Source organism: Anarrhichthys ocellatus, unplaced genomic scaffold (genome assembly GCF_004355925.1).
Source record: "Anarrhichthys ocellatus isolate YVR2014 unplaced genomic scaffold, GSC_Weel_1.0 scaffold94, whole genome shotgun sequence".
NCBI lineage: Eukaryota > Metazoa > Chordata > Actinopteri > Perciformes > Anarhichadidae > Anarrhichthys > Anarrhichthys ocellatus.
The window spans coordinates 770671-796086 of NW_022280124.1; the positions used below are offsets into that span (position 1 = coordinate 770671).

At 39.8% G+C, this 25416-nt stretch overlaps 1 protein-coding gene across 1 annotated transcript in view; it reads right to left on the bottom strand.

Moving 5' to 3' along the window:
• Positions 1–1913: 1913 nt before the first annotated feature.
• The window catches only part of LOC116398943 (neuroligin-1-like), a 238451-nt gene continuing 214948 nt past the window's right edge, over positions 1914–25416 (bottom strand). The window contains exons 3-9 of the mRNA XM_031875714.1: positions 20685–20897; positions 17132–17398; positions 16674–17035; positions 15289–15449; positions 12409–12565; positions 10600–10677; positions 1914–10439 (exon numbers count right to left, since the gene is read on the bottom strand). Of these exons, the coding sequence (XP_031731574.1) occupies positions 9843–10439; positions 10600–10677; positions 12409–12565; positions 15289–15449; positions 16674–17035; positions 17132–17398; positions 20685–20897 (1835 nt within the window). The 3' untranslated portion in view covers positions 1914–9842. The remainder of the gene's footprint in view (positions 10440–10599; positions 10678–12408; positions 12566–15288; positions 15450–16673; positions 17036–17131; positions 17399–20684; positions 20898–25416) is intronic.

Here is a 25416-nt window from a genome sequence, read left to right on the forward strand (position 1 = left end):
AAATAATAACCGTAGCTGTGGCTCATAATTAGGTTATTCAACTGTAGTAGGACAGCACAGAAGGCCCAGGTATAAAATGCATGCAACAACCTCTACAGCTGCGTCGATCACATCAAGATGGCAGTTTTAGTGACCATTTTTCTGACACAGTAAGACAATTTCCTTTATCTTGATCCTTCTGATTGGTTCCAGCAGTCAACATAATTAGAATTTCTGGAAAAATACAGAGATGAGGGCAGTGAGAGGTCTCTAAGGTTAGTGAGTTATATAATGTTAACGCCCTAGTTTTGTGTACTCCACCACTGTAATGTATCGTATTCTGTTCTCCATTGGATTCCTTTTAGGAGCAATTTAAAGATTTCATTGTTGACTTATGAAGGCAAAATGTTTTTTCACATTCTACATTACTGGCGTCTTAACCCCGAATGAACTTGTTGACACCCTGAGATCTTCAAGAGCAGATTTGCTGTCTGTATCTACCAAACATCAAGGTTGGTTTCCAGTGTTGAGCACATGTTTGCAGTCAGGGCCCCAAAGGCTTTGGAATAGTTTACCTAACCTGAGCATCTGGGACGGTTTAGAAATCACTTTGGTAAACTGCCTTTATTCAAAATAAAAATATCTGCAATTCTTTATTTTTGAATGTATTTTTATGTGTACAGGCATTTTTGAGGTTATTTTGTTTAGCTTGTGTGATTTATCCTATTCATACTTTTACATGGATCATTGTTTGAAATTGTTTGTGTGTTTCCGTTTGCAAATTATGAAGATAAGTTCAATATAGACAATTATCATCATTAGTATTATTTTTGACAAAAATAATAGAATTATAAAGAGTAAGATACTGGAAGTAATATGGAGTTTTGAAAAGCGTAAATGGATGTTCTATTCAAATGAAAGACCCGACTGTATCTCTCTCACATTGTAAGACATGGTTAATCAAAAACTTTTGTTAGCCTTTTGTTGATTACTATCTTATCAATTTGAGTAGTATTGGTTCACAATATCTGAAGCACACAATAAGAATGTTAAAACAAAGGAAAAACATCCATTGCTAGCTGATTTCCATGAAAGAAATAATATCCGTTACGTTCAGCACAACTTTTGCATTTCTGTATTTGGTAGTGTTTTCTCACTTTGCAGCATTGTCAAATGATGAAGATTTCATTTTAAGTTAAACGTCGTCATATACATACATGAAATGTGATCTCTGCATTTACCCATGCTCAGCATTAGGAGCAGTGGACTGCTTTGAAGCACCAGGGGAGCGGATTGAACCCCCAAACTTGGTTCCAGGATGACTCGCTCTATCCCTCAGCCAAGTTGAACTCTCAGAGCTGCTGTACAAACGGACGACATCTGAACGCCCAGATGAAGAAGAACAGGGGTGTCAGGAGCTTTACCTGGTTCACTTTTCTCATATTGCATAATATTCACATTACATGAGTCAAATAAGCCATGGATGACCAACTTACTGTTAGATGGATGGAGTAAACAATAGAAAATGCATCACTATTCAGTCCACCTAGAAAGAAAAGGAAAGAGAAAAAAGCACAGGAATAGGAAATTCATGGAGAAAGATTTGTAGAGATGAAAGTTTAATTTCCTTCCCATTAGCATGTTCTGCCCATTGTAATGAGACTGTGTGACAGCTGTTTACCTGTGTTTCCCTGATAGATTGTGGTGGCTAGGAATATTTAAGCCTAAGTGTCAGCTTTTTGCCTTAATATGCGACAAAGCTTCTTCTGCTTTCAGTCGTAGAAAACAAATTCAATCAAGCCACAAATAAATTGCCAGTGTAATTACTTGAGCGAGAGCTAATGTATGCTTCACCAATTAAATTAGTCAACTTAGCGAGAACAGCCACGAAAATAACGAATGAAGAGTCAAGAAAAAGTGGAAAAAGAACCATATCAGCATATTAAAATCATTTATTGTGCTCCAGAAGAGTAATTACTATTTAACCAGAAAGAAAGACAAGTGACAAATAATCTACATTACAAATGCCAGACCAGCTCACGTGGTGCCCCCTGCTTCCGCATGGCATTCAAAGAACAAATCCACCTTTAGTTTTCAGACTGCTAGCAAAAACCTCTCAGGATGAATCTGAGGTTTGGTTGTTGCCGTTTCTGCTGCGTTTTGAGGTTAGAAAATGGCACGGTGCATTACATTCATTCGCAGTGCTTGTTCCTCCCCTCCCTGTCCATCCCGTACACCACAGCACAGACTGTCCACCACGGTCTGGGCAGATTTACACTGGAACAAAAGTGAAGCGTCCCCCTAGAACAGGGTTTCTTAAGTGTCTTCAGTCCCAAACTGTGTGGATTCACACTCACCCTGCTAGACTGGCTCATTAAAACATACTGGTGTTGGGATTCAACAGAAATAACTGAAGAAATGCTACCTGGATTGGTTTTGGAGTTCCCCTCTTTGACTGATGGACGCACAGTTTTAAAGGAAGGTGACACTGGGTAGGAATCCATCTGACCTCTGGGGCATTCTCACGCTTTTATCTGTTGTTGTTTCAAGATGAGTGCTCTTACAAGCACACGGCCAATAAATCCAAATTGACATCACGACAGATGTCATATGACACATAACATATTCAAAACAGCAATTAGGCACATTGCAGAAATAAACACTGATGGATAAAATGTGTACAAGCCTCAGTTATTGACAATGACGTATGGTTTGAACTGAAGAATAAACAATATCAGTACAGGAATTTCCATGTAAATGCACTCAATAAGGTTTAACACATATTTGAAAAGTTGTGTGTTTCACCAAACACACAAATAAACACTCCTACTGCATGCTAAACCCGTTCAGTATCTGAGCACCGAGCATTAAGGAAACATTAGAATTTTCATGGTCTAACAAACATGAATCTAGTCATAAATCAGGGTAAATTTGAAAAAGGTGTGAAAAAAGATATGTTTATGTTGTTATGGTCTAGTGAATTCAAACAAAAGGTGAACCCTTCTCAGAAAAAGCCACAGCATATAAACAGTATAAAAGATGCAATTAAAGTTTAGCTTAATTTCATATTTTATTTGCTTGCTCAACTATCCAGTCATGTTTTACTGTTATTAGTTGTGAGTTTAAAGGCTAATGTTTCCTGTGACCTGCCTTTAAAAGAATTTCAGCAAGCTGGGTTTCAGTGGGGTTTTAGGCTCCCCACGATGGTGTAAATGCTAATAAGTATTCCTTTTTTTACAAGAATAAAGGCCTGGGGAAACACTGAAACACTTGCTTATAGCATCCTAAAACCATTTGCCATCTTTCCCAGTTCATAATTTAGCGATTTATTCCAGATTTGCCCTCTGAGTTTTCTGTTTTTCAAAAATGTATACAGAATATTTAATTCTTTTGATGTGGTCTATTTTGTTCCTCCAGCAAGAATTTGATGCAAATCAATGTTTTCATCTACGTTATGAGCGCATGTCTAGGATTACAACTGTAGAGTGTTACAATTACTGTTAATTGCAACTTCCTTGAATAACCTTAATGCCATCTCTTGAAATCAAAGACATGTTTGTTAATGTGAATGAAACTATTGTTTGTCTGCTCTTACATTTTAAGGTGGATTCAAAATGAAATATCTGATTTTGGTTTACTCCAGATAAACTGTTAGCCCTATTCTGTTAGTGCTAGCCCTCACTGTGAAGCAACATTAAAGGTACCCTGTGGAGTTTTTGACTACCCGTGGTGCTCTTAAGCAATGTTTTGTTGGATTACTGTGCTCTACCAGAACGTGGATAAAAGAACACATATTTTTAAATGCTTTATGAGGTAAGAAATGTATGTTTTTTTGGCCATAGTAAAGTAAATGGCTATTTCGTAGATAACACTGAATAAACCAAAATGAAAAAACGACACAGGGCACCTCATTATCCAATTGGTATCCACATGTGTGTCAACAACAGCAAACAGCTGATCAGACACTTAGCTAGCTAACAGGTAAACATGGAGCCTATAACTTGATAACGCAAACTGTTGAGCGCTAATGGTGAAAATGTTACTCTCCACGCCCAAATCAGGTCATTCACCTGGTCTTTGAACTGTTGTTGTTCTGGCTGAGTTGTTAGTATAGATGAAACAAGTTTGTTATGCAAAGCAGATCTCCTCCAATATAGCTGCCAGAGAGACAATTCTGAACTTGGAACATCGAAATTGCTATGTCAGCTGCATTGTCTGTCCATATTCAATTTTGGGGCTGCTCAAATATACATACTTACTGTAAGTTGTCAAAAACTAATGTTGGCATTGTGTGTTTCTGCAAACCAAGGACACATTGGATGTGGACGTTTTTTGCATTTGGTCAGAGAAAGGGACAAAGTACATAAAGTGACCGTTGAGCTTTTACGTGCTACAATAACGTGTATAAAAAGCACGAAAGTTCACTTGGGGGTTGGAACGGGTGGTTAAAAAAACACACGACTTTCACCCAAGAGACAGCTGTTCATGTCATGTGTAAAACCAAAAATGTAAAAACTACGCTTGTTACATAACATTGTTGAGCTAGTTACGCAACATTACCTAGAAAGACAGCTAACGGCAGTTATTTATTTACGCTAGTTACTTTGTTACAGTTGTTATGTTACATTGTTACATTATTATTTTAACACAAACCATGATGTTTTTTCTAACCTTATCCAAATAGCGTTGTTTCCTAAACCTTACTAATTGTTTCACGATAACCATGTGGCGTTGTTTTTGAAAGGCTGATATAAAAACGTATTTATGAAATGGGTTTTTGGTTCACATTTTTTTCTGGAACTGGGTTGATGTAGCACATGCATTTGAAAGTACATGTGCATTTGTTAAGTCGGGCTCCAGAAGTCTCTTTTGGAATGAATCAACTAGCATGCTATTTATCACTGTTTAGCAATCAGCCACTAGTAATTACCAGCAAGTGCTTCACTCTCGTTAAAAGGTGGGTGCTCTGTCTGTGGTCAGTGAGTGGTTCCTCACAGTCATTCTTCAGGTCTACTGTAGCTGACTCAATTTGTGCTCGAGATTTAATCCGTCTCTCAACACTCTATTCTTTTTCTGGCCTGTTTATGTAAATTGTTGGTGGTACAGGAAGTTATGCTGTGATTAGCTCTCTCTATCTGTAACACCTGTGTTTGTCTTTATGGGTGTAAAGGTCATCCAGTGACCTTGTTTTCAAAGTTGGAGTTTTTTTCTCACTAAGGATACTGTTTCAAGTTGCTTTGGTAACCATGCTTCTTCTCTGTTAGTTGTTATGCACGATACAGCTATTTAATGCATTTCCTCACTTATATAACCCTTGATTTATGAGTCATTGCAGCACATCCTCTCAAATAACTTTTGAATCAGTCTGTCTAGTTTTACATCCTCAAGCAATCCACCAGGACTGTATGAGAAACAAAGACTGTTGTATGTAGTCACCACACATGCTAAATCTTGTTAGCAGTTGCCACCATACATTATGTCCACAACAGCTTCTAGCAATTTCCATTTTTAATCTCAAATATGTCAGGTGCTGACCAGCACTTCTCTCACTTGCCTCACACTACAGTTGGCTTGCATGTATCATCTATCACCAGTCAGACGATTGAATGCATGGCAAGTTATTCATTAGCGTTCATCCTCAACTGTCAACTACTTAGCATGGCCCTGTAATTGCTCGACTATTTACTCATCAGGGCAATTACATGTTTAATTCAATGGGTGGCCCTTGCTTTGCCGAATGTCAATTCTCTGGAGAGCAGTGCTTGAATTGGGCAAGTCCTCACTATTGCACAATAGTGTAATATTATCATGGCTTGCTGTTTACCAAACGCATGTTACTGGTTTAGTAATGTAGAGCCAAATATATTTCTCACCATAATGACATTACTGCATACTAACATGTGTGGACTAACAAGACCTGATGAGCTTTTGTTGTTTAGCTGTTGAAAAGTGAAAAGGTTTATGGGTGCCTTAAATTGCTATATGACAAAAATGCCGGCATGTTGTGAGTCACAATGGTTTTAGACGAATGGATTTAACATGAATCCAAGTGAAAGGCCACCCCCAAATGTGATGGTCATCCAAGCTTGGATCAGACGACACAATGTTTTTGTCTTCTAAAGGGTGTTATCAGCTGTTATGAATACCTTTCCAATGCTTCAGACAAGCCAAACTGCACCTTCCAAATTGTTGAAGTAAAAGTTACCGTTGTGAAATGAAAAAAAACAACTTTAGGTTAAGGCAACAAAACTACTGGGTTAGGTTTAAGAAAAGAATGTGGTTTGGGTTACGCCCAAATTTTATACGGTACATAAACAGCGACCACTTGGGTTGACTCATCCATCGCCCCCGACCGCTACATTATCCCCCTGCTGCCACCCCATGGGGACTTTGTCGATCTATATACTGTGTCACATCATTTACCACTTTGCTCCTGTCGTACGTCTGAAACTTCTAGGTGTATCAGGCCTTTATTCTAACTGGTGTAACCAGTGGAGCTCTACTAGGTTTTACAGTAGGTGAGAATGTGTCTGACACAGATAATCTCCTGGGTGCTACATGTTTGAAAGGGCAACTCCAAGTGAGAAAACAGCTTAGAGAGAGCGCAAGAAGCCACACGCTAGTCTTTTTGTTGCAACGTCAGGAATTGCCCCAAATTTTTGCGTTAGCCTTCAAGTCTGAGTTTGGTCATAGTTGGGCTCATAGTGTGTAGTCTGATCCTAGAACAGTTGACAATGATTTATATTTTAATATGACAATCTATGTATTGCTGTTATTAAAATATGCAAGACTATCGAGCAAACATCAGCATTTTCCTTTTGCTTTAAGGTTTACCTTAACATATTGTGAGATGTATTTCAGTTATTAACTTGGGTTACAAAAACAATGTAATGTGGCTTTTTATATGGATCTAATGAATCTTGAGTCTGAGTCCAGGCAATCAGGGTGTTAATCTATGTACAATATCTTGAGTAGAAACACTTGGAAAGTTACTTAGCACATGGTTGTGTGTAAGGGTGTCTGCACACGTTTTTTATTTGCATGTGTATGTATGTGTGTGGGCAATCAAAATGTTAGAGCTGGAAAAGTTAGTAGCCTGTCGACACAATGCAACAAACCTACAGTACTGATAGTCCCCAGATTCTGGAATCCACACTTTTTTTGATGTTGTTGGCTTGTTTTCACAGAGAAGGGTATTACAAATGGACCAAAAGGATGACGTGTGATAATAGCTTTGGAATCTTCCTTTTGTTGAAATCCCAGATCAAGCCTTGGTGGTTCATTTCATCCAGAGAAACAATCTGGAGCACACAGATGTAATTAGTTTATTCAATTTAAATCGTATCCCAAAAAGCAACAGTCCCTATGAAAGACCAGATTTGATTCTCCTATCCAGCTTGTCTGCCGCAGTGTTATATGGAGTAACAGTAGTCTATGCTCATTATTTTGAATGACTGCACAGTGCCTGTGAGTGAGCCAAAAGGGGCAGGATGTATTCTCACAACAGAGGCCTCCAAACATCTACACTTTAGTGAAAAAAACAGGGAGAAAACAGGGAGACAAGTGTTTCAGCTCACCAAGTAGCATCTCTGCGCTAGCAATCAGACTTCTGTATCTGTCTCAGCACAATAGGCTTGCCATCTAGGGTATTACTCTTTCTCTATTTTGAAGATCACCACTGCAATGACTCTAATGCTACTGGATCTGACTGCAGTCTGCTTTGCTGTATGACACACTCCTACTTCGGAGGCAAACATCGTTAGCCGCCAAGGCCTCACTGACCTCAAGATGTTGGCTATGGCAGACAGTCTTGCAGGAGACAGTGAACTGAGGGCGGTCTGGATGCGAGGGGAAACCACTTGCTAAACAGCCAATCCTGTCAGCTCAGTAGAAAAGATGAGAAAGTAGAGAAACGTAAGTAGAAAAAGAGTGGGGCCAAAAGAAGAAAAGTAGTAGCTCTTTAAAGTGAGGTAAAGAGGGTTGACTAAGGGCTCTCAGCTGCTAAAGGAAACCTTTGTCTTTCTTCCCATAACGCAATGTGCCTCTAAAAATGATCAACCTTGGATAATGATGAAAACTATATAGAAAGTATATCAGGGATTGGCCTACCCTGACCCTAGCTCTTCTTCTTGTCCACCTGCTGTGCATTTCCAGAGAATTCCACCCAATGTGATCTGTCTGTGCTTGGCCTTAGACTTGCAGGAGTCATGTACAGTCGTTGATGTTCAAACAGCTCTACAGAACCTGGCTGGATAAAGGAAAGCTACATGGCCCAGAGATTCACTCTTTTGCCATATTTTCTACTACCATTACCATCTTTTTTTCATACCAATGGGCACCCACTGTGTCACTCAATCAACACACCTTCCAGTGAAAGAAAAAAGAAAGTGGGCAAAGGAACAGTGCAGGTAATTACTTGTATACGGTAAAGTGGTCCAATAGGTAGAATAGCAAAGAACGTTGATCTCAACTGAAAGTACGATGAGTTTGATTGATACAGTGTAATGTGATTTAACCACTATCAAAAAGTAGTACCAACACACAGAGTACAAAACTAGTCCTTATATGCCCAGCTCCACTCAAGCTATAGTATGTTATGCAAGAACGTTTTACCAGATCCCCAGCCCCTCCCCTTTTCTGTTCCCAACTCCAGCCTGCAACATCCACAACCTGGAACTGTATTTCCCGTGGTCCTGCAAGGGTGTGTGTTTTCCTGTAATCCAATTAGGAAATCCATTTGAAATTGCTCCAATGCAAGGGAGAGGGATAAAATTATTCTTAATAATGACATAATCAGCAGGGCAGCCATCAAGCAGATAAATTGTCATGCGCATCGTGCTAAAATATCCAATAATCCTTTGTCCCCCAGCTCTTTGTGTTGAAGTTGGAACTGCCAGAAAGCCAGAAGGTGGATCCCGGATTCCCACTGGTTCAGTCCTGCTGGCAGGTTTGCAGTACAGATGCCCCCCCCCCCACACACACACACACACACACACACCCTAAGAGAAGAGGGCTTTAAAAGCCTGGTGCTTAGTGTACAGATCTAGATATGTAAATAGGTTCTATACAATAAAATTGTTCCCGATCCTCAAAAATAAATGGATGAAAAGTATCTGTGACATTTTTTTTTCCTCTTAATGGTTCCATTGTGCATACAGGGTTTCTTTTTTCCTTGAAGTTTCCAGTCCTTCCTTTGTTCTATTCAACAATTGTTTTTGCTTCATCTTACATAGCCTCCATTTATGAAGTTAACACATGCCTAAATTGGTTTGCACTGCATCTACTCTGTGCTGCACAAACAGAGTAATCTGCTGCACGATGCCAAAGGAAAACAATATGTTTTCTTTCTTTTACAAAGTGCTCCCCTCTTCTTACCTCCGAGGTGTGTCTGATGCTCTGTTCTGCTTCCAGATAATACTGTCAGGCAGTCATTTGTCAAAAGCCTCGAAAGCCATATCTGTTGCTAGAAAGAAAAAGTCGTTTACTGTACCTTGTTTTGCTGCAATATCAGAACAAAAATAATAATAAAAAAACATCCTCCTTTGTTTTAGCTTGTGAGGTTGTTTTTCTTCTTTTTTGTACTTTTTTATTCTTGTCTTTTATTTTTCTACAAAAACATAATTATTCTTCTTTTTTTTCCCTCCGGCCCAAACCCCAGAAATCCTTGACTATATTCCCTCAGGTATTAACAGGGTGTACAATCCCAGTGTAATTCCATGGGTGTCTGGCAAGTCCAGGCTGGCGTTTCAGCTCCTGACATATCTGTGGTTGACAGCATGTTGGCCTTAAGTTTCTGCTGCTGCAGTGGTGGTAGCTTTTGCCTCAGCCATCAGAGTCCTGCCTGCGTGGGTGCATCCACAGGGCTATACCCGGGTGGTGGAGTGTGAGTGTGGGTGCGGATGCGGTAGGGTGTTATTCTGCCCGCTGCTGGGGAAGGTGTTGAAAGAGTGGAGCGAGGTGAGCCCCCCCATGGTGCTGGGGATCATGGTTATGGTGTTTGGTGTCATAAGAGGGATGTCGTCCGGTGAGCGCCTCATGGCCAGAGTGTAGTCCGGCGGACAGGCAGTCCTCAGCACCACGTCGTGCGGGTGCAGTGAGTCGCCCACTCCCCTGCAGTCCAGGTTCGAGTGCTGCTTCATCTGCAGGGACATGATCTCCTCCTCCTGAGTGTGAGCCAGGTCATTGGCGGCGCTCCGCTGGGGACTGCAGCGCCTGTGGACGTCATGCCGGCGCTTGTCCTTCTTGTAGTAAAGGGCGGCGAAGGCCAGAATGTTGAGGAAGAGCAGGGAAGCTCCTACAGCGATGGTCACCGACAGCTCAGTGGAGTAGTCACGCTGGTCCACCAGATGTGGCTGGATGTGGCTGTCCTGTGTCTCGGTGGGGAATGGAGTCGGGTTAGGATGTTTGGTCACTAGAACCTTGGTCTTCGGGGTGCGGTTTGTAGCCTCAGGTGGAGGGATCTAAAGATGGGAGGAATAACGGTCAGAATATAATTGATTTGAAAAGTTTCAACAATGTTCAAGGACAAAAGGAGCATTTGTTCTTCTAGCACTTTAATTTGTATCAGGGTTGGGTTAACAACAATGTAAACATTATATATATAGATGGTTTAGTACCAACCTTGGTTGTGGTGGGTATGAGCTGGGTGACCTCGTTGAGGCTGTGCAGATGAGGAACTAGCTCCAACCATAAATTGACCTGAGGAAAGGGAAGAAAATGGAAAAAAGGGAAATCATTTACTGTCTTCCAACACATTTTCTATTGAAAAAGTCCTTACTTTTCCAAAGTCAAATTTCCCAACATCTTGATAGATTTTCAAACCATATTTGACTTTCTGACTTAAGGTAGGGAGGATGCTGTGAAAGACTACGGTGTTTGTGCCCCTGGATATGGCTTACAGTTACGTCTCCCCCAACAGAGTTTGAATCTAGCTTTCTTTTCTCAATTTGAAGCCTTAGCCAACCAGGCTTTATAGTATAGTCAATCCAGCCGTCAGAGAACTTGCATTTACTCATTTTGTCCGTTCAGTCCTCTCCTCTCCACTCCTATAAACATCTTGCACTTGGGGCAGAGCTGTTTTGCGTTCAGGCAGCTCTTTGTAGGAGTGTGTGCTCAGTGGGTGAACTGCCTGCCTCCTCTAATCGCCATGAAAAATACTGCTTGAATGGTCAATTTACTTTTAGTAATTAAGAATTTCATATTCTAGAAAACAGAATGGGGCAATAGTCTGGAATAAGACTTTTCCATAATCTCTTTTATTTTTTCCATATTTATCCCAACCTGAAATAACTCAAACTAAATTCTATACTTTTCCATACTGCGTAGGTTCCCTGCATGTATGAGGAGTGTCTTGAGAAGAGATTACCAAAATCAATATGACATTACATTATAATGAGAATGCAGTCAACCTGACAATGTGGACCCTAATTTCGCAAATGAATCTCAATGATTCAGAAAAGGAAGTAAAATTAGACAACAAATGAGTTAAAACCCAAAGCTTTTTTTCCAGATCAACAAAAGGGCAAGACTGCCTCCCTCATATAGAGTGTGAGTGCAGGCAAACAACACAATAGGGTAGCTATAACCTTTGTTTATTAGTCTAGTTACATATTTATAATGGAAAGCAAAGTGACTCATGATTTACAGAAGATACTGATAGAGGCTAATGTGATCTGATTGGTCAGTAGTTGGGTTGTTGACATGTTTGAATATATCCTCTTCATTTGTCCTGGTCCAGAGCAGGTTAGCCAAGTAGCATAGATTAACATTGTAATCTATCATTATTAAAAGTTATCCAGCACTGAGATTGTATAATAACCCAAATAGCTGGCTATCCACTGCAAATGTTATCTGATTAAATGGTTATCAGCCCTAAAGATATGGGTTAGAAGGGGCCTGCTTCGCATTCTAGTAGATTCAGAAGGCTGTTATCATCAATTTACAGGTTGATCATGGATACGAATACAAGAAGAAGAATACGACCCTGGCCTCAAGTGGTGTAATTATAATGGGAGCAAAGGAGGAAGTCAGGTGACATAGTGTAAAGAGCAACAACGTCTGTGGAGGGAGTAGTAGATGGGTCTGGGTAGATGGATGGTTCAATACAGGTCTTTAACCCAGAAAACCACTGTTTGTGTCCCATGTAACTTAACATGACATAACGCAACACGTACATAAATTAAACAATGTCCGTATTTAAAACATGATCTCCTTAACCTAACCAGGTAGTTTTGTTTCAATTCACACAGTTGTTTAAAACTATGACTGTGTCACAGTCATGGTGCTGTTTGCACTTTATGAAGCATTAGAATGGAAGTGATAACAACAGATAACAGCATTTAATGGGCTGGGCTGTGCAAAATCTGTGTATTTGATTCCAGGATGGCTATTACAACGCATTCAAATGCATTTAGTGATATCTAACAGTACCTTGTTGGCACGGTAGTGCTCTTTGACCCGGGGCTTCAGTCCAATGTGTAAGTAGAGCTGGTCTTTCTGGTTGTAGCGTGTCCATGCCACCTCTTCAAAACGATTGGGCTTGGTGTGGATGAACTTGGTGTCCTGGGGAACAGGTTGGTTTGGATCCCTGACAAAAAGAGTAAAGGAGGACACAGTTTCAAATGACAGAATTCACAGAGTGGCCAGATCTGCTGATGATTTTACAGCAGAACAATGCACTCCCATGAAAGATGCAATCCTCTCCTCACCAATCAGTTACAGAGATGTCACCATGTAGCTGTCAACTTGAGGCACAGGTAAAACTAAAGGTAAACTAAAGGTGGAGGTGAAGTTTTGGGACTGTCTGCTTATTAAAATGTTAATTCTGTCTTAAGTGTAGCTTCTCCCTCAGGCTAATCAGTGTAATTATGAAAATACTGTAATGTAGTGCTGAGCTGAACCCCCTAGGTTTCCTATTAATCAACAGTTTTTGAGATATCACACCTGATAAAATAAAAAAAAGGTCAAAACGGGTATTTTTGCTCACAGTTGATTAGTTTTCTAAAGATTCTGATTGGATGAAAAGGTCTTAAGATAGCTAACAACCTCAGAAGTTTCCCTCATTTTAAGTTTGATTCAAATGCAAAAAAAAACAAGCATTTCACAGTTTTTAAATGGTGGGTGTCTTGTTGAGAGTGAAGCTATTTATATTAAATTCATAGATAAAAAGAAGCCTCCAGCCAAGCAGTAACTTGGAGTAAAGATGCAGTTAAACCATGCTGATCATTTCCATAAAGCATATGCTTCAGTCGTTGCTATAAACCAAACCAAGAAGTAGCTAGTAAATATTATATACCATCTACTTTTGGTAAACACACAAATGAACTGCACAGTAAATACAGGTCTGTAACCCCATATGAACCCTTATACTCAGTATATACTGAGGAGCTTACAGCGCACATTCCACAGGGGACCCTGTGCTAAAAAGACCCCCTTACACTTAATCTGAGTAGAACAGAGCCAGCCATGTGAGCTATGGAGGCCCATTCAGACCCACTGAGAGCCCCATTGTCTGAGAGCGGCATATGGAGCCAGCCAGACCTCATCAGGAACACGCTTAACCATTCAAATTGGCGGCATAAATCTCCCAGGTACCCAGCATTCCACGTCAATTTTGGGTTATATATGTAGATCATTAGGCCTTTCTCTTCCCCTCAGGCTACTGGGCAGTGCACAGAAAAAGCCAATGTCCCCACATTAAGCTCTCCAAAAACAATTATCGCCATGACTACATGCTCTAAGGCAGCGCGAGAAAGAAGGGGGGTAAAAGATTTTAATTTTGTCCCATCAAGAATGTCACTCCTCAGGCCACTACCATTAATTAAGAATGTATTTGAAGATATGTAGAGGCTATCTGCATAGAATACCAATTACACTGTACAGTCCATAAAACACAATAGCACAATTCACTACTCCTAGTCATCAAGTCTAGGTTAATATTGAGGAAACACGATCACAATGACATTATCAATTAGTTCATGGTCTTAGTTAATGGTAACCGCATGTTCTACACTGCCACAAGAGCTATTGCAGAACAACTGGCGACAAAAATAGTTTAAATAACCCTGTGGCAGACATTTACACTGCTATGTTATGCATATGAACATGTGCTTGTAAATCAGGTTGCTGGACTGGACAGATGATTTGGAAAATACCTTGTTTCAGTCAATAGGCATTCGCTGTGCATTGCAACCTGTTAGAGCTCATGCATCAGGTCAGTAATCAGACTCTGGCCTTATTGTGAAAACATTGCTTTCTTATTTGAACTGTAGTAGTGAGAGAAGGCGCTGTGTCAGTCCTGATTTTTTTAATTCAGATTTCTGTCACAAATTCATATTACCCGATCACCTCTCATTCCCCTCACCTGGTCCTCCACGCCCTTCTCACCTGCAGCTCATTAGCCCTCACTATTTAGGTCCCCTCACTTGCACTTATTCCCTGCCAGATTGTCTTGTGTGTCTCAGCCAAACTCTCCAGCGTTATATATAGTATTGTTCTGATCTGCCTGTTTTCTCGACCTTGGATTTTTGCCTGCCCCTTATTGGATTTGTTTGCCTTTTCCAAGTAAATAAATCTATACCTGAATTCTGTCTCTGAGTCGTGCTCTTGACTTCCCGTACCTGTAATCCTTACAACTTCGCTTTGTGACATGATCTTTATTTTCATCCAGCTGCTCTACTGTTACTGTCCCACTGACTGAAGTTTCTCTGATGCACATACATACTTGTATGAAGCTTATTAGAAACCAAGTTTCCCCTATACATTGCCAAGACACTGGCGCTACCTGGGGAAACCAGATTCCTGTAATCCCCCCACTCCGATCTAATCAACAATCCCAATTACAGAATCCGGCTTTCTCTTATCAATTATCTGGGTCACTTAAACTGGCTTTCTTGTTTATATGACATTTAAGAAGCTTCCTAGAGAACGTGTAGCCCAGTTATTTAAGTGCACCGATTGATTGAAATTAATCTCTGCTATTTTATGATAGCTTGAGAAAAAGATGAAGGTAGCTAATGCAACATTATCAAACATTAACTAGTACAAAGGACAAATGCTGGATGTAAGTATAACAGCCAACACAACTAACATGATGGGGTTTAGTCATTCACAGCTAGAGCTTCAGCATACACTGAGTTTGAGCTGCAGCCACTTCAGTTGGTGCACTTAATGCGTAAAGCTAGACCTACATCTGACCTCAATTAACAGGCTTTGACAGAGCTAGGATGGCACTGTCCCGGTCCATGGGGATAACACATAGAAAGTGAGTTGTATCAGCTCTCAGGAGCCACGTTTGGAGTGTCATCATACCCTGTTTTGGCAAAGTTTGTCCAGTAGGTCATGACCACGGCACTGAGCATCACGTCATTCTTGGAGAAGTTGCAGGGAAAAAGCTCTGTTGGACCAATCATTGGTAGCCCAAACACATATGGGATCTCATCTCCATGTGCTGCGTCTGCCCACGGTGGGACCTAATGAGCAGCAGAGGAATCAGATCAGATCAGTATTATTACATTAATGTGACATAGACAGGACACTGAAAGGCATTCTTTTTTTCACAGAGTGGGTATTATGACCATAGACGGAGACACAGACAGATCAATGTAGCTGGAAAAATACAATACATTTGAGAAAGGAAATGAGATACCTTTTAACATATTGGGCCCATTATTCATTGTATTACTGAAAAATATGCCAAAGAAAATATGTGGGTTTAATCCCTACTCCTCACTTTCTTTCAGGACTGCTTAACTAGTCATTGTAGCTTTGTATAAGCAAAACACTAAATATGCAGAACGTAGTTATACAAGTAAAACTAGGAGTAAAGACTAAGGAAGCCCAACTTAGTCAGTTACAATTATGCAATTGGAATAAAATCAGACCTTGTTCTGTGCCATTATGTGCTGTACCTATTTACTGTCTAAGCTGCCTTCATGTCACGAATCAGAAGCAGATTTCTGCCCAAATCGGACACAAAGAAGCTTATTCTATAACTTTGTGAGGATGTGGCTGTAGGCAGTCTGCTTTTCAGTGATGGTTTCATTGTATTACAGTAATTATAGAAATTTTCATTGTGTACAACAATTATGTTAGTACAGTTAAATCCTCCAGGTGTGTTCAAGCTGAGGAAAATGAAAATCTCAGAGGTGGTGCAATTGTATACAATGTCAATAGTAAGATGCAAACGGATGCAAAATGATGCTGGTTTGCTCCACATGGTGCAAACTGAGGCAAAGACATGCCCGCATGAAGTCAACTGGTGTGGAGAGAAAACTGGATGAACTAGATTTCCTGGTAAATGATGAGATCAGTGCACAGTCTGACCAGGAAAACACACAAAATGTCTTTTCTTTCTGTTTATTTTAAAGATGCTGAATCCCAAATTCAGAGCACGTCTATAATTGAGAGATGTATGTTAACAGTTCAAATAATGGAAACAGTGTTGAATGGTGGGGAATCAGTGGTTGGGTGCTGCCATTACGCAATGATGTATGAGTTTTTTAGATATAAAATGCTGCAATTACCAGTAGTACATGAATCTTACTACTCATATTATCAGTTTGATCTTAGATTATGGATTTGTATGATTTTCTTTGTGAGCAGTAACTGAAAGCTTTACCCAAAGAGATGAGGAACAAGCCAGCAGTATTTTAAGACTTTTATCATATTATTGACGATCCATTAACCAGACCCACCTGTTCTGTCTGACAGTGGTGGTAGAAGGCATAGAAGTATGTTGGTGACCCAAAGCTGGAGTGCAGGTCAGCTGTGGCGATAGCCGGTGCCACCCATTGGTGATCGGTGAAAAGGGCCAGCAGTGTTTTCCGGCGTGTCTCTGGGTTGTGCCTGTCAGCCCAGTCTGTGTACATGAACTTGATGGTCTCTCGGAGGATGTCTTTCCCCTCTGGGTAGCCATACAGGTCATCCACAAAGCTGGACACGGCGTAGTCAAAGTCGTTAGCCTGAACTCCGTTTTCATTGTCCACAATAAGCTCCACGAATTTAAGGCCCTCGCCCTGGTTAACTCCCAGCATGATATCGTAGTTGAGGAACTCGCCTTGAAAGAGATGGTGCAGAATGGTTGTTAAAAGTACAAATATAAGGCAAGCACATTGTTAGAAATGGCTGTCTCTTAAGCAAAGTGAATTGATACCTTGCTCCATAAGTATCTGAGGGTCATCAGGTATAACATCTCCATCAATAACAGGTCCAAAGGCAATATGGTAGCGGGCTGGCTGGATGTCTTGATCCACCAGCTCCTTGTAATGTTTCCTCTGAAGGCACCCCACCAGCTCCACAGTGTCCCCCAAGTTACAGCCCACCTTACGGGCCAGCATCCGGGCATACTTGGCTGGCTGAAAACTGACAGCCCAGCTGGACAGAGCTGTGCCGCTCTGGGCAATGGCCCTCTGGAACAGTCCTGGAGACAAAAACAACAGAGCAGGAGACAAAGCAACATATTGAAATGATGGAATCTCTGCTGTTACATAAAGTAATATACAACGTATAACTTGAGGAAATCAGGCAGGTGTCGAGATGAAGTATTAGGACTAAAAATAACTTCCTTTTGAGGCAAGGTGCTAGAAATATTCATTTTACCTTGATACACTTAATAAGGTTTATGTCACACTCATCAGTTTCTGTCTGCAGTTTTCAGTCTGCTTGGTTGAAGGGTAAGGCTTATGATATTCTATATGAGTTTCATCGATGAGCCACACCGTTGCACTGGGTGACAATTTCAAGAATCAGGGTTAACTTCATCGTCATTCAGACTATTCACTGGGCAAGTGCACAGCAGAAGGAAAGACGGTTGCATCCGGCTCACAGGTTTAATAAACAAAGCTAATTCTGTCATTCGGCAGCCTGAGCTTGTGTAGTTGTACTTTAAGAAGGTGATCAGTGAAGAGGCTTATAATGCATCTGTCACTGAAAAAAAGCATGTACATTTATCTACAGAAAAGGTCAAAACAACGTGGTAAAGCTTATTAACCTGAGTGCATCGTTTTGTTATTTCACCTATATTTACTTTTGACAAAGACAAAAGAAAACGTCTGATATTAACCCCTAAATATACACAACTTCTAGTTTATCAGAATTTGAAAACCAGGATGAAGTAACTTCCCACTGTCTGTTGTACAGTTCTATGATCACATCATTTTCCTACAAATTCTTTAATATGTGGGTCCGTCAAGCAGAAAAAACTACTTCTATCAGCCCGGTCCATAGATAGATAGATTCTTTATTTGTCCCTGTGGGGAAATTGATTGGCAGCACAATCACAATAATGAAGAATCACATCAAAAAGACAACACATCTAATTTTGAATAACTAGTTCAGACTGAAATGTGTCCATTCTGTCCTTTCTTTCTTCATTCAACCTCTGTAAAACAACGGTCAAATACACAGCCAGTACAGTTTACATGATAACTTTGTGGTAATATGTTTTTTGGACCTGTTGAATCTCTGTTACTGCATCAAACAAATGAATGACTGGATGCAGATACGATTGAGATCATTGTCTTTGAACCACAGAAGGAAAGACAGAAGGTTGGCTCTCACCTTAACTTCCTGTCTCTCATGAATCAGAATGAAGCCAGAAGTCTTGGTGTTCCTCTGGATATTAAATTACAATAGCTGCTACAATAGCAGGTGGTATTAGAAAAGCCATGGCAGACCACATTCAGGTCAAAGCTATAACTATGCTATAGTACGTGTAATGGCTTAAAACATATTTTTTTAGCTTAGCTTTTAAATAGCCTACATTTAAACTGGATGGCTATCTTTTCTATATCTTGCCTTTACTTTTTAATTGTTAATGTTTTATTCATATTTGTATTATTCTGTGAAGCACTTTGAATTTCCCCACTTATGAAATGTGCCATACAAATAAAGCTGCCTTGCCGAGTCAGCAGGCAGAACACATGCGAGATATAGGTTGCTAGTGGCAGTGCAAATTACGTTGCCGCGGATTTAAACAAATTTGGTATGACCTGACAGGTGAGGGTCTCGTGACCAACAGCCCTCACCTGTCAGGTCATACCAAATTTGTTTAAATCTGCGGCTAAAACTAGTTCCAAACAAATGCACTATTTCCTCCGATGTGAGTGATATTGTCTAAAAACTGCAGTGCTCGGCTGTTTTAGGAAATTACTAAGCCTTTTTTTAAGGATAGAAATTTCTGTCCCATTTTTAAATCTTCCCAGTGACTCAGTGAGCTTGGGGCCGAGAGCCACAGATGGGTTAGGAAAATCAGAGAGTTCTGAGGAAAGGATCAACACATTGTTGGTTTTGGTGCTGAAGAATAACACTAGCCATATTGTTACCTAGATAGATTTTTTTGAATCAAATTTTTGAATATAAAATTGAGTGCGTCTTTAAAACCTGTCCAATCGCCTCCTTGTAGTCGTGGTGCATTTACACCAAGCATGCTTGGAGCAGTTTATATGTTATACTTTTAGGAGTGTTTCGTCTTGTCTAGTAGTTTGTTTGACCGGGTGAAAACAACACTCTTTGAATTTATCTCACTATCACAGTTGGGTGTTGTAGTTATAGTTAAAAGCAGAGTTGATAATATTGAGAAACAAGCAAGAGTATGCTAGATAGATGGACGTAGCTAGCAGTACTAGCTCCAAAGGTTGCTCAATCTAGCAAGAAAGAAAGTCGGCAACACAGTTCCTTCAGGACTCCCTCCAAAGCCACTCACCCAAAATGATCATTATCAACATTAACAACCAACATGGCTATTGTTAGTACTCACAGCTGTCAAGCTATGAGCTTGTGGAAGACAAGATTTTTTTTTTTGTCACAGCAATTATATTCATTGATTGCTGTCAGGATGTAATGAGGATTTCAACAAACATATCGAAAATGTTGCTGCAGAAGATTACCAAACCTACTTTTAAATGCAGGAAAAGCAGCTCATGTATGCAAAGAAACATTTCACTCAAGACACACAATCATTAAGAACCCACAACCCGCTGGCGGGATGGAAAAGCATGTTCTCCTAAAAACAATTGCCAAAACTACACCATTTATCATAAACAGAAGCTGGTCCTTGAACACATCATGTGTGACGAATGCTTCCAGAAACACTTAAAATTGTGATATTTCATTACAAATATTTTCAATATTCTACATGTAGAGGTTTGCCCAAATAAACCGTTTACTTTCAACAGATCCTATAAAAAAACATGAAATTCTGCACTCCTCATTGCAACTAGGAAGCTATGATTGATTCGGTGAGACTAACAGTCACGTGACAAGAACTCAGTGAAACTTTGAATGAATGGCAGGCTGCTGAACTCAGAGCGGAGAGGAGAGGCTGGAAGTACAGGTTGTAAAAGTGTGAATAACTTAATATATAAAGCATGTGGAGTGTCCATTGTTGTATATAGAATCCATTATTTTATAAATTTTTGCAAAATATATTATCAAAGAAATTCAACTTGTGTTTTTTTCTTTTTTCATGATTTATGGCATTGTTATACTGCACAACAGACATTTTTGACTTCTCTCTACCTCTAGCCATGATTTTGATGTTTCCATAGAGGAGCAGGACTCACATATTGCAGTAAACTGTGTTGTGTTTCCTCTGCACTAAGCTCTCACCAGGTCACACACGACTGAGGTGCACATACAGTACTGCATGCATACTGGTATATTCATGAAGGTCCCACGTGAACTCCTCGGTGACTCAGGATCTTTACCTTTGGTAGAGTTGCTCCAGCGGTTGCCCTCGGAGTAGTGAGACAGTGTGAGCAGGTTGACACAGGAAGCCCCAGCGCCGGAGCCAAACACAGTGATACGTAACGGGTCGCCACCGAATGCAGCAATGTTCTCACTGGTCCAACGCAGAGCCTGGATCAGGTCCAGCAAGCCGTAATTCCCTTTGGCGGCCTGGTCCCCTGTGCTCAGGAATCCTGCACGAGAGGACAAAGAACAGAGGATATGTTAGTTGTATCCTTCTTTTCATTGCTATTAGTGTCTTAAGCAGAAGGGTTCAGTAGCAATAATGATTACTTCACCCAACCAACAACTGACATGAATGTATACAAGAGATCTAATGGCAATATCATGTATAGCATTTACTGTTTTGATGGTTTTTCATTACTGAAAGGAAGAGAGGTTGTAATGGTGCTACTCAAACGCCTCAAATGTAGATATGATTCCTGTAAGAAGCCCTACCTACACACGTTGACATAGGAGTTCACAACCAATACATTATTCATTGGTGAAATAAATATACAAAAGAAGAGGTTTTACAAGGAAATGTTATACTTCAAGAAATAAAAGGATTCTACAATTGAATCTTCATGAAAAAGACAAGTGATGAAGAATCAGGAGGACAGGACAGAGGAGGGGAGCTGATGATGGTCATTAGACATAAGTAAGTTTTCTCTCTGTAATGTTGTTACTATGGAAATGTTCTGTAAGAGCATCAGACCATAGTCCATAACTATGTATCTATGTAATTATCAGAAGCAGGACCCTGCGAGTTATTGATTTTGCTCCTACATTGTCACCACGAGGCCAACATTGATAGATGAGAGGGAAGAAGACACAGGGTAGGAAATTTACATATTTTTTAGGGGGCAATTTTTGCCCCCACTGACTGAAATCCAGGGGCATTTTCAAAAAATTGGGGGCACTTTTTGAAACTTGTGAAATAACATAAAACCTTTGTTCAAAATAATAAATATACTTATTTAGGCTTACAATATATGAGCAATTGTCATCAAATGGCAATAATAAGACTATTAGGCAGTAGTCTACAGATTCAAAGTGTTTTCTTAGATTTTTTTAACAAAAAAAAAATCAGGTGGGTTTTGATTTTTTTTAATCAAAACCCACCTGTTCAAAACTGCTTTTAATGTGACCATTATTTTGTATTTTATGTTTTTAGTGTATTGCTTTTATATATGATGATTTTAATGTAAAGTGTCTTTGAGTATTATGAAAAGCGCTATATAAATAAAATGTATTATTATTATTAAAAAACAAACATAAATCAGACAATCATATTCAATTTTATTCTTATTTCTTTGTGGTTATTTATTGTTATTATTACATTTTTTAAACAACTATTAACAATTATTAAGTCAACGATGCCTTGATTACATATGCATTAGTCATTGTGTGGAATTTTTGAGAAAAACATTTTTATAGCACCTTAAAAATTAAAAAAATGTGCCATTTGAAGGTACAAATTCAGTTCATTGTTTTTGCTTACTAAAATATCTTAATTGACTGTCAGTCAGGTATTATTAATTTCCAGCAACCCTCAAATCAAAGAATAAAGACACTTTACGCACAATTTAGGTGTATTTTCCCTTTAACTCACGAGATGCAGGTAGCATGTTTTATACTTAACGTGAATATAATTCATTTAATCTAATTTCCATTATGCAATATGTATACTTTGTTGGCATCTTATTCTGAAAACCGGATGTTCGTCTGAAGAAACCGGATGTTGGCTCCACGTTGGCTCCCGATCTGCGCCATTTGAATGCGTTTACCGTGAATTTCAGCATATAGGTGCACTAAAATTTAAGTGTCTGCTGAGTTGACCGCAGTCACAGGTCTGATTAAGAAGTGCACATTTATTTATTCGTTTAGAACGTTCGGTTCTTCACTCACACGCAACATCAGTCAAGGCGAAAATCTAAAACATTATATGGCAACTGGACCGGGTCATATAGGCTACGATGTTTTTGACAAGTTCGTTAAATTATCATTATTATTTGAGGAAGTTATGGGGGCATTTTTCCCCTCCTAGTGATATCAGGGGCAAAATTATATTTCTTAGGGGCAGTTTTGCCCTTTGCCCTTGTGTATTTCCGATGCTGAGAAGACATGATTTCAAATAGATAACTCGTTCTCACTGCTAACGCTTGGTCAGTGTCCCTCGGCGTCTGATACCAACGCACTGAGGCACTCTTTAGTGTCTGTATTGCTTTCAACTAACTCTAATGTAAAGCCGTCTTCTAACGACGTGGATCATTAGACGCTCAGAGGAACTGATGGAGTATGAAGATGTAAGAAGTCTGCTTTGGGAGGAGGTAGGGGTAGTTTTGTTGTGTAAAGTAAACCTCAAAACAAAATAAACCTTTGTCCAAAACTCACACTAGAGGGGAACCTAGAGGGGAACCTAGAGGGTTAGGGTTTGAGGCATAGGGCAAGTTGGGAATGAGATTCAGATAAAAAGTAAAAATATCAAATCATTTGAGGAACTTTCTCATTTGGGAAAAACAGTGAATTATCCAGAATAAAATGAAAAACATGAACACCATCAGGGACACAACTATTTAACTATATATGTTTTAAACTTATTTCAAAAATCTACTTTTGAAACATCCAACCATAACTAGATGATGAGGCATATTCCTCCTTTGTAAAAGGAAAATCAACAAGCCTGGCTGTTTCATCATTTGCTGCAATAAAACAAGAGTTATTGCCCTGTAGGGCCACTTAAAGTATGGATACGCTAAAGATAACACTGACAGGGAGAGATGTGTCTAAATCTATGATCCAACCTCAAATAGAACATACAGAGAGATGATGACATAGAGTCGTGTGCCACAACAAAACATCTTTGTTTTTTTCAGACCGAAACAGATTTGTTTTCTCGAAGCAAAGACATAAAATGAATAACTTCCAAAATCCTCTCAATTGGCCCAAACAAATCTGATGTAAGTCGGTTCCTTTTCTATTTTCAGAGAAAAAAACATGTTGTGATGGAGAGTTTTTAGCATCTAACTGACATCTAACCGTGTATAATTACAGTTCAACCCTACCAGTGTTGACTTAAGGTCTTCTTATGTTGTGATACATGTGGAAATGCACATTGATAACTGATGTCTTTACTAGTCACCTTAACTTAAGTACAACACGCATCGGCCATATCGTCAGTGACGGGCACAGCAGGGCTGACTGTGTGTGAAAATGGACCGAACGTCTTCAGTAAATGTCATGTGCTTTTTCAAATGGTGATGCTGTTAAAGGATGGTTTATTACAACCTACTCATTGTTGTAGTTTTGTATTGATTGAGATAACATTGTACCCACCAAAGGAATTTGAACTAAAATGTCAGATTGGGGAAGAGTCAGACTGTAAAACAGGTTTAAACAAGACAAAATGAATCCAGATTTCTGTAAAAACAACACGTATAAAGAAACTACAGTCAGTATGGAAGGTCAGAGTTGAACAGACTGTCACACTTGTGCTTCTCTCCAACTCAAAACTTTTGAGCAGTGTCGCCGTGTTCCCACACCTGAGCAATGAGCACGGGAAGCACAATTTAAAAAATCACCCGTAAACTACAAAAATAACACACGAGTTTTGATAAACTGGTCTAAACTGCAACTTAATGCAACAAGTAATAATAATACAAGCAATCATACATGCTTTAAATGTCTGGTCTTTTTTCTGGGCTGATGTAAGACATTAGCATGCATTACATGTCGTTCTATATGCAAGTCCTTCCTCTCCATCCCAGCATCAGTCTTACTCCACCTGCATCGACACCTCCATCTATTTCCCTTGTCCAGTTAAACCTCTCAGGTACTCCTGCTCAATGCAGTTGCATAAAGATCCAGTGCCGGCGAGATCTGCATGTTCTAACGAGACAAGGCACCTCAAGTGCACCCACAGGAGAGCTCTGCCCTTTTAGAGCAATTTCATGTCCACCACTGCCACCACCACCACCTACTTCTCCCTCTGATTTCCATGTTAAAAGCTCCATTACCTGCTACAGGCGTCCAGGGAGTCCCCCACACACAGCCACTAACCCCACCCGTGAACCTTCCCCCTCACATATTTCCTCGCCCATCCTCTTTCATGTTCTTGCGCTCACAGTCACTCCGTGGCTAAGTGGAGAGCTCATAAACCAGTGTCAGTCAACACTACAGTTCATTTCCACAGGGATGCATTCAGGCCACATGTATAGACACTTGGAGCAGTGCCTTGGAGGGACGACATGCTCCTGTAATTCCAGAGTGGAATGATGTCACCACTGCTCTGTGAAGAAACCTGTATGGTGAGCCCCCATTCTATTTTACATAGAAAGAGCATATCATATCTTTTAAATTCATATACATTAATATTTCACACTAATATAGATCAATATGACTGATGTTTGTATGCGTGATAGCACATTAATTGTGATTATAGTAACCATAATGCATATATTATGTTTCAAATGCTCATAATTGCTCTAATGTTTTACAGAATGTTTTACAGCCCTTTCTGACGGGAAACTGAAGCTGTAATTAAGCTAAAAAGATTAAAAAAATTAAAATACAACTTAAAATAAAGGACCAGCTCTTTTAATGTTAAGAATAACTGCTGGATTTATTTATTTAAAAGTATGCCACATCTATATACAGGACACACACACACACACACACACACACACACACACACACACACACACACACACA